Source organism: Cydia splendana, chromosome 4 (assembly GCF_910591565.1).
Source record: "Cydia splendana chromosome 4, ilCydSple1.2, whole genome shotgun sequence".
Lineage (NCBI taxonomy): Eukaryota > Metazoa > Arthropoda > Insecta > Lepidoptera > Tortricidae > Cydia > Cydia splendana.
In genome coordinates, this window is record NC_085963.1 from 23,396,569 (window position 1) to 23,407,337 (window position 10,769).

The 10,769-nt window shown below is 40.6% G+C and overlaps 1 protein-coding gene across 1 annotated transcript in view; it reads left to right on the forward strand.

Annotated features, from left to right (window-relative positions):
• Nucleotides 1-10,561, forward strand: part of LOC134790068 (BOS complex subunit NOMO3) — a 28,006-nt gene extending 17,445 nt beyond the window's left edge. Inside the window, exons 15-20 of the mRNA XM_063760827.1 lie at nucleotides 394-584; nucleotides 2,155-2,295; nucleotides 5,141-5,246; nucleotides 6,000-6,204; nucleotides 8,785-8,945; nucleotides 10,317-10,561. Of these exons, the coding sequence (XP_063616897.1) occupies nucleotides 394-584; nucleotides 2,155-2,295; nucleotides 5,141-5,246; nucleotides 6,000-6,204; nucleotides 8,785-8,945; nucleotides 10,317-10,553 (1,041 nt within the window). The 3' untranslated portion in view covers nucleotides 10,554-10,561. The remainder of the gene's footprint in view (nucleotides 1-393; nucleotides 585-2,154; nucleotides 2,296-5,140; nucleotides 5,247-5,999; nucleotides 6,205-8,784; nucleotides 8,946-10,316) is intronic.
• The last annotated feature ends 208 nt before the right edge of the window (nucleotides 10,562-10,769 follow it).

Consider the following 10,769-nt stretch of genomic DNA (forward strand, 5'->3'; position numbering starts at 1 on the left):
TCAATCGCTGACTAACCCGTGCAGTCGAGTGAACGCTTGTGAACGCCACGCCTATCGTGGGCGCGTCATCGTGAACCTTGTTGAACTGTACGAAGGTTGATATTGGGCGGTAGCTGCGTGCGTCAGTTATCGTCTCTAGTGCGCAAAGGGTTAAACCCATGAGTCTTACGGACGCGATGTCAAGTGCGAAATGGCAATGAAAATTCGATTCTAAATTTTAAATCACAAGTTGGTTTTTTGGCTTATAAAAAACTTGGGAATCCATGGAATTTTTATGTTTAATACTCTGTACATTTGTATCTGGACATTCTGGAATGAAATATCTATTATACATCGTTTTACACAGCTATAATATTCATTATACAACACTTGACTGAACTATAATATTTCCAGGGCGCCCTGGTCTCCGTAAGCGGCGGCTCGTACCGCCGTAACCTGGTGTCTGGTGCTTCTGGCTCGCTTCGGTTCAGCTCCCTAGCGCCGGCGGAGTACTACGCCAAGCCTCTGATGAAGGAATACAAGTTCAGTCCACCGCATGAGATACTTACTGTGCAGGAGGGGCGAGAACACAAGTTGACACTCAGGTAATTTGATTTTTTTTAATAGCCTATCTTGTGTCCCACTGCTGGGCAAAGGTCTCCCCTTTCTTCCGCCACTCATCACGGTTTGGTGCATGCTCCCGCCAGTCGCTGCAAAAAGCGTCGAGGTCATACCGCCATGCCATGTTTGGTCTTCCTCTGCCCCGGCTAATTTGTATACACCGTGTTTTTTTTTTATTTCCGTTAATTTCAAGGGTGCATACCTGAGCTTAAATCAAGTAACTTTCCCAAAGACACCGATATTCTAATTAACTCCATTTCGAAGATAATCAATATTTTATTTTTTTCCTATAAGGCCTCTACAAGCTTGTACACTTGCCTTAAGGCCGGTTTACATATTGATTAGTGTTTAGAATGAGTTCATACATTTGCTACTAAACTTAAGTAAAATCTCGGTCGATCGATGTTCGAATTGACATTGATATGTCACAGATTTCAATTGTTTGGTTTAGTTAAATGTAATGCCCGTGTTACAACAACGCTATATGCTACATTTAATTACTTTTTAATATTATTTTTTCTGAAAAAAAAAGCAAAAAAATATTTTTTTTTTCAAAATTAACTATGCCATTTAGTTTTCTTAAACGTACTTAACCATACCCCGAAGTTAACGGAATTCAATAAAAACACGGTGTATATGTAGGAATATTTATGTAAGTATATTATTATAGTAGTCTCGACTTGTGTCTAATTTAATACTCTACCATTCTGAACCAAATTGTTTCTGTTTCGCCCAATGTTCGACTGGTAGAGAATGTCTTAAGGCGGTTAAGTCCGCCATTTGTTAAATTGTGCACTTTTATTAAACTACAACGAGACTTAATCGCGTATTTAAGTTTTAAGATGTACCTCTGTCGTTTCGAGAACGGCGTCGTCCCGTGGACTCGGAGAAGACTGGCTATAAAATTGACATCAACATCTTCTAGCCGCGCGAGTTTTTCGAACTACCCGCACTTGGTGTTGTTTATCAGCTTGAACGTTTTGCACACTAGGGATGTTACTCTGTCGACACACAACACTAACGGAGGTAAATCTTAAAACTTAAATATGCGATTAAGTCCCGTTGTACAATTAAATAATGTGTAAAAATCGTGAAAGTTTAAATCAGTGTTGTGCAGTCTCAGGCGACGCCGCTTGGCACAATTGTCCCTGTATTAACTTCCTTTACTACAAGCAAAGACATATGTAACTTCGTATAAGACGAATAAAGTCTAAGGAAAAAACGTGCCTCGGAATTCAAGTAAAAGTCATTCTCGAATAGATGCCGCACACACCTTTAGCCTATCCTCGGCTAGATGGCGTGACGACACCGTTTCATATTTAACAATTTTAACACATAGATATCAGTGAATGAACATGGATCAAAGTGATATAAAAATAATAAAATAATTTATCCATATATATACATTTTTTGATAACTTTATACGTTTTCATTTTGAGTTTTAGTCGTGTGTCGATAGATGGCAGTAAATTTACAGTGACTACAAAATTTACAATGACAGGACCCCTCTATACTATCCATTCTTTTTGCTACAAGCATGTCATTATTTTTCAGGGGAGTCCGCGTGGCATGGTCCTGTGTCGGCCATCTTCTGTCTCTCGGCGGTGTGGGCTGGGCCGGGGCCACTGTGGTAGCCAAGGCATCAGGGAAGTGCGCTAGCGAAGAAGCCACTACCGAAGCTAATGGAGCCTTCAGGTAACTGACACAGTAACACACTACTTAACCCTCTAAAGCCAGAGAAGGTAGTAGTAATATTAATAAACGTAATGTTAGTCACATTGGAGAGCCAAATTCTACTTGAAATTTATTATTTTTTGTTTAAATTATAGTTGCTGCTAATTTATAGTTGCCTAAATGTGTCCGTCTTGCCATGAAGTAATCGATTTGGGTAGAGTGGCCTCCGCTTTGGTATGTGATTTGATGCACCGCCCTCTTCTTGAAGAACGTGTTAATTATTGCCATGTCGCTGCTGGAAGCGAATTCGAAAGACTGCAAAGTCATTCCAGGAGAACAGCTCACCACTCAACACAGATTACTGGTCGCGGTTTATAAGCTCCCTAGACCTATTAAGATTTGTAGAAAACTGACACCTAAAATAAAATGGAAATCACTAAGTCAGCCGGTCGGTCAATCTTTTATACAAGAACTAAAGGATCATCTCAGTTCCACAGATGCCACAAACATGACACCAAATGAAATGTGGGAGAACTTTGAAGGAGTCTGTATAGCCAAGGCTGAGCAACACCTAGGTCGTACAAGATGCAAGAAGGGCCCGAATAAGGAAACAGTTTGGTGGAACGCCGAAGTGAAAGAGGCTGTATCACGCAAGAGAGAGCTATTCAAAGCATGGCAACATACAAAAGACCAAACAGACTTCGAGAAGTATAAACAACAGAAAAAGTTGACCAAGAAACTAGTTGCGATCGCAATGGCGCAATCGAGCCAAGAATTTTATAACGATTTAGAATCTGCAAAATCTGAATTAGACATACACAAAATTGCTAAAACTCGGCACAATAACACTAAAGATATAAGAACAGTTAAATATATAAATGACCAAAATTCAAAACTTTTAACGCAAGATAGAGACATAAACAGTAGATGGACCGAGTACTATAAAGATTTATTAAATATATCACATTCCAGAAATAGAAATTACACACAACCTGACCCAGTGCTAGGCCCAATCCCTGATATAACTCTAGAAGAAATAAGGAAAGCCATAAGACAAATGAAGAACAACAGGTCACCAGGGCCAGACGAAATACCAACGGAGGTCTGGAAGCATCTGGACATTCAGGGTCAGGCTTGGCTACATCAATTATTAAATAAGCTCACTATCTATTCACTAAATAAGCTCATTCAAGGACAACCAATGCCCATCGCGTGGCGAAACAGTCACCTGATACCGTTCTACAAGGGCAAAGGAGACGTAAGAGATTGTACAAACTACAGAGCTATAAAATTGATGCCACACACATTAAAAATCTGGGAGCGTGTAATTAATAACAGACTACAGCACCTCATAAATCTCATGCCAAACCAATGTGGCTTCGTGCCCGGAAGAGGTACATCAGATGCAATTCAAACTGTACGTATTCTGCTGGAAAAGGCAAAAGCAAACAAGCGAAACATGCATATGATATTCATAGACTTGGAAAAAGCGTTTGATCATGTCCCCCGAGATCTCATATGGGAATCACTCAGGCAGCAAAAAGTACCAGAATACTACATTTACCTGATACAGGACATGTACGATGCGATCACCACCCAAGTTGTTAACCCAGCAGGTAAAGGCGACAGGTTTGAAATAGAAGTAGGAGTTCATCAAGGTTCTACACTGAGCCCAATACTCTTCAATACTACTATGGATTACTTGACGAAACACTGTCAAAAGCCGCTACCGTGGAACCTACTTTATGCAGATGATGTGGTTTTAATTTCGGACAACGTCGACCACCTACAACAAGACCTAAATACCTGGGTAGAAGCGCTTGAAGCCAACGGTTTGAAGATAAGTAGGAAGAAAACCGAACATATGTCCTGTATCTTTGACGGTTTAACAGACCCTAAAACTATCAACATCTCGATAGGAGACACGCCAATACCCAGAGTGTCGGAATTTAAATATTTAGGTTCGATAGTGTCCAACGATGGCAAAATTGATAGGGATATTACTCACCGGACCACTACGGGCTGGATGAAATGGAGACAGCTCACAGGAGTCATGTGCGATAAGAAAATGCCGCTCAAGACCAAAGGAATACTGTACAAAACAGCAATAAGACCCGCGGTTTTGTACGGATCGGAGTGCTGGGCTACAAACAAAAGTCACCTTAATAAGCTACACACTACCGAAATGCGTATGCTACGATGGTCAGCTGGCGTCACACTCCTAGATAGGATCCGGAATGAGTACATTAGGGGAAGTTTTGGAGTCGCGCCAATAATCGACAAAGCCAAAGAAAAACGCCTTAGATGGTACGGGCACGTCCAAAGACGCGAAGAAGACCACCCGGTAAAACTGGCCTTGAACCTGCCTGTAACCCAGCCACGCGGCCATGGAAGACCACCCTCCACTTGGCTGACGACGGTCGAGAAAGACCTCAAAGAAGCTCAAATCGACACCAACGCCGCACGGAATCGTGCTCAGTGGAGGATGCGGACGAGGAGGGCCGACCCCAAGTAAATGGGACTACCGGTCTAGGGAAAGAAGAAGAATTTTTTGTTTAAATGTTTATTAAGAGACTCGATTAGCCCAACTGGGATCACTATACTTCAGTCTATTCTTTCCCAAGTCTTTTGTATCCCTATTTTTGAATACGCTTGCCGAAACTAAATTTTAGTTAGTCGAATAGGTTTGGCTAAATTAAAATCTACTTCCAAATAAAAGGTAGTTCAATATGACAAACAACGCGCTCAGGTGAAACTTTTTGTAATTTTTTGCATCTTGTTTGGCGCCGTTGACTCGTTGATATTGATTTATTACGTCTACAGTTACATTAAAAAATCATTTACCTAATTGCATGGTTTTGTTCAGAATTCGCGGCCTACTGCCCGGCTGTGTATATACGCTACAACTCAAGGATTCATCCACACCAGAGCTGGCCGGACTGAAGCTTGTCAAGGCACCGTCTTCCATACAAGTTAGTATCTTATTGTCTAAGTTATAAGATTCAAACTCGCTAGTGGAGAATTCTTTCGATCACTAAAATATATAGCGTCGTATTAGCGGCATCTATGTAGTTCTCAAATTCGGAGGCACGATTTTTTCTTGGACTTTACACCTTTCGATATGCAACATATATATATTCATATATACCTACATCATAAAATATTGCTATCCCATTGTAAAATAGTTATTTGTACAACAAGAGATCAAAGTTTGATATTTCTTCGAGTGCTTATTTTGAGTCCCGTGCAAGCGAAAGATTCTATAATAGATTCACGAGCGTAGCGAGTGAATCTAATTTAGAATCTTGAGCGTAGTAAGGGATTCAAAAGCGCACGAGATGTAAATAACTTTGATCTCGTGTAGTACACAAAAATTTTCACCCTAAGCAGTGAGAACATACCTAGAGGGACAGAGATAATAGAACCCAAGTATATCGAACTTGTATTAGACCCCGCATGTTGAAATGACATTTGACTATAAAGGTCACTTGAATGTCATTTTGTCTCACTCAGTGAGCAAAATCGCATTTTGCTCACTGAGTGATACACACTCAGTGAGCAAAATGCGATTTTGCTCACTGAGTGAGACAAAACGACTCAGTGAGCAAAATCGCATTTTGCTCACTGTTTTTAAGAAGCAAAGTACCCTTGTTCGAGCTGCTGAGGTGAAAACTTATTTATTAGCCCCGTGCTTATTTGTCTACTAAATCAATATATTATTGCAGGTGAAAAACAACCAAGACATCACCGACGTCCAACTCATCGCCATCCAACCGCAGCAGATAACGGACACCAATGTTCTGGTCTACACTCCCAACATAGACCATTATAAGACCCTCCGTCTCACCCTGGCACTGGAGTCCACACCGGACACTCCTATATACTCCACCAAACTCGACAGTGCCGGGTACAGCCAGACTTTAAACCCAGGTATTTGTTTACATCCAACCACAGCAGATAACGGACACCAATGTCCTGGGGCCGATTGCATAACAAACTACAACTAATATTACAAGCGGAACTCCTTATTTAATAAGTGAAATTAGAAAAGGAGTTCCGCTTGTAATATTAGTTGTAGTTTGTTATGCAATCGGCCCCTGGTCTACACTCCCAACATAGACCATTATAAGACCCTCCGTCTCACCCTGGCACTGGAGTCCACACCGGACACTCCTATATACTCGACCAAACTCGACAGTGCCGGGTACAGCCAGACTTTAAACCCAAGTATTTATTTACATCCAACCGCAACAGATAACAGACACCAATGTTCTGGTCTACACTCCCAACATAGACCATTATAAGACCCTCCGTCTCACCCTGGCACTGGAGTCCACACCGGACAATCCTATATACTCCACCACACTCGACAGTGCCGGGTACAGCCAGACTTTAAACCCAGGTTTTTTAGGGTTCCGTACCCAAAGGGTAAAACGGGACCCTATTACTAAGACTGCGCTGTCCGTCCGTCCGTCCGTCCGTCTGTCACCAGGCTGTATCTAGTAGGCTGTATCCAGGCTGTGTACATCAACGACCTCTGTGACATGGCCATCCCACATGCAAAAATCTTCTCCTATGCAGATGACACAGCCATCGTCTTCACTGGTAAATCATGGAATGAGGCTAAATCCAATGCTGAATCAGGAATGGCTTTAATCTCTACATGGTTAAGGATAAATTTGTTGACACTAAATGCCAATAAAACAAAATATATATGTTTTTCCATCACAAATTCCACACAACCAAATTTTGACATGAGCCTTAGGATCCACTCTTGCAATCTGACTGATTCCACAATCTGCAGCTGCCCAGTCATAGAAAAAGTGTCCCAAATAAAATATCTTGGAGTAATTCTTGACGAGCATCTAAATTGGTACTCACACCTCGACCAAGTTATCGGTAGAGTCAGGAAATTGGTCTGGATTTTTAGGACGCTAAGATATATTGTACCAGGTAGAGCTAACTCGACCCCCTCTAAATCACGGAACATTCTAAATGAAATTTATATATCCCTGGTACAGTCTGTGTTGGCGTACTGTATATCTGTCTGGGGTGGTTCAGCCAAGACTCGATTTATTGACCTTGAACGTGCACAGCGGGCCCTAGTGAAGGTCATGTACTTCAAAAAATTAAGATTCTCGACAGAACAACTATACCAGATTAGCGACCTCTTATCAGTCAGGAAACTCTATATTCTACAGATCATATTAAGAAAACACAAGACCCTTACCTACAATCCTAACTATAACACAAAACGAACTTTAATTAATGTAGCGAAATCTTCTCATACTAGAACAACCTTTGCGAACTCACAATTTAATACAAAATCCGCTTTCATATATAATAAAATAAATAAAATCCTAAACATTTACCCTAAACAATCCCATGAATGTAAGTCTACTGTAACCAAATGGCTCAAAACTAAAACATATGAGGAAACAGAGAGCCTTTTACGATGAGTACCATCACACACACACACACACACACACACACACACACACACACACACACACACACACACACACACACACACACACACACACACACACACACACACGCGCGCGTGCAGGCTTGAGTTCTTTTTCTAATCATATATTTTTATTGTTGTCTTTGTGTTACTTAATAATAGTTATAAATTTATGATTAATGTATTGCTTGTAATTAGTATATAATTATTAATTGTAAATAGTATAGGTAGTAAATGTTTTATGACTTGTAAATAGTGTAGCTTAGTATTAGTTAGATTACAATAATAACGGAAGAGCGGTGCCTCCCAACACAGGCATATATTGCTTACCGGGAGACACCATCCCTCAAATTATATGTACTGTTTTTTATGAAATAAAGAATTTTGTATTTGTATTTGTATTTGTATCTCACGAACCGTGATAGCTAGACAGTTGAAATTTTCACAGATGATGTATTTCTGTTGCCGCTATAACAACAAATACTAAAAACAGAATAAAATAAAGTTTTAAATGGGGCTCCCATACAACAAACGTGATTTTTGACCAAAGTTAAGCAAAGTCGGGAGTGGTCAGTACTTGGATGGGTGACCGTTTTTTTTTTCTTTTTTTTTTTTCGTTTTTTTTTTGCATTATGGTACGGAACCGTTCGTGCGCGAGTCCGACTCGCACTTGCCCGGTTTTTCTTTTAACCCCTTGGCTAGATACACTATATCTTACAAAATACATAATTTTACACCCTCGTTTTGTATTTTTTTCTAAGAGCATTTTTTTGCTGTATCGGGCGCAACTTAGGATTGACCTCGCGATTTTTTTTTAATTTTGCCAAGAAACGAGTTTTTTATGTCTCAGCCAGACTTGACAACCTTGTGTTACTTAACGTTCTCGCTTCACTCACAATTTCTTACTTCTTTGAGTTGAAGAATCGAACGATCTTTTGAGAAATGATCGTTCAGAAAATATCACGATTTTCAGGCTGATGTCCAGACTTTTGGCGGAAAATTCAATTTTTTCATATGGTAACCCTAATTTCTTTTTTTTCTAGGTCTGATGTACGTGCTGCCGCGCTTGCCAGCCGATAATAAAACTTATATCGTGCAGTTAGAGTCCACTTTGTCTAAAGCGACGCACAGCTACGAGGAGGTGGTTGGTTATTTCAACTCGGATGGCCAGTTCAAGCATTTTGATTTGGAGTTTTTGCCTAAGGTTAGTGACATATTTTATATTCCATTATGTTTATGTAGCAATAATATAAACACAAAACAAGACTATTGTTCATCTTCCTCGCGTTATCCCGGCATTTTTCCACTCATGGGAGCCTAGGGTCCGCTTGACAACAAATCCCAAGAATGTGATATTTACCAGTTGGTTGTCGGTGAAGGGAATCTTCGAGAGGAAACTGAACTAAACCCAATGAGGCTTAGTTTCCCTCTGGGTTGGAAGGTCAGATGGAAGTCGCTTTCGTAAAAATTAGTGCCTATGCCAATTCTTGACAATGCCGAGCAGATCACATGTTATTTAAGTAAGCCGTGATATAGACAGGATAACACCAGGAATTTAGTGCTTTTTGACCGCCAAAGACGTCAACTGACGCTCGAGGCTACAGCCCAATATCAACCTTCGTGCATTCCGACTAGGTTCATAATGACCAGACATTTTATAGCATTTTCGGTGCAGCGGAGAGGTGTTAACGGAATTGGATACTCGTGGCGTCTTTATTAACAATTTTCGGCTTCGCCTCAAATTGTTACTCACGCCACTCGCCTTTTTTGACTCAGTTAAACAACGGTTGCATACAATACTATAACGCCACGCCTATCGTCATTATCAGACATCGTAAATTTTATAGCATTGCAGCGGAGTAGTGGTGTTAACGGAATTGGTATAGATAATTCCAACATGCCAATTAATCATAAGTAATTAATCCCGTAAGTTTGTCTATCTGACCTGACTGGAGTTTTCCTCTCATCTAATCGAAGGTTAGCTGGAAGAGATCCCTTATAGGGATAAGTTCGCCTTTGTACTTCCATTACTGTAATTTATTTTTGTAAACCTGTGTTGTGTACAATAAAGTGATTACTACTACTACTACTAATCATTATGGTTGAAATTGTTTATACCAATTCCGTTAACACCTCTCCGCTGCACCGAAAATGCTACGACCAAGCACTTACTTTGAGATAAAATTGTAAATTTAACAAATATTTTTAATTCAAGAAGTAGCAAAAATGGAGGGTACGGGCGGGAAAAGAATGAATGAATGAATGAAATTTAAAAAAAATGTCTATGGTTCACTTATTTGTCAGAGATGACATTTAAAATAAGGTTGGCAACACTGTATTTCATTCAATATTTTTTAAGTGGTTTACACGAAGTATCGTAAAATCGCCAAAAAGATACTGCGTGTATGCACAAATTCTTTTTTGGGGAATAGACTAAAGACTTGTCTTGACAACTATAAGGTAGGGTTTTAAAGGTTTGTGCACGACCCTTTAAATAATAAATGAAAGTACGGGAGTAGAAAAAAAAGATTAAGGATATTAATAGTTATAATACATTTTAATTTTATCTTTTCAGGTAAAATCCTCGGAACAAGAACTCCGTCAAACCTCCCTCCTAGTCGTACCCCTATTCCTCCTCCTAGCGCTCGCCTACCACCACCGAGCCAGTTTACTGGCGCACGTCACTGCGCTGGCGAGTCAACGGGCCACGCCTACTCGGCCTACTAGAGCGCGGCCTGATGTGCTTGACCATGCTAGTATAGATCAGATTGTAAGCAGTGTTAACGCTGCTGGTAAGAAGAAGAAACAGTGAGCGTTTTACTGGTCATCATCATCATCATCATCATCTCAGCCATAAGACGTCCACTGCTGAACATAGGCCTCCCCCTTGGACCTCCATACGTGCCGGTTGGAAGCGACCCGCATCCAGCGTCTTCCGGCGACCTTAACAAGATCGTCTGTCCATCTTGTGGGTGGACGTCCTACGCTGCGCTTGCTAGTCCGTGGTCTCCACTCGAGCACTTTTCGA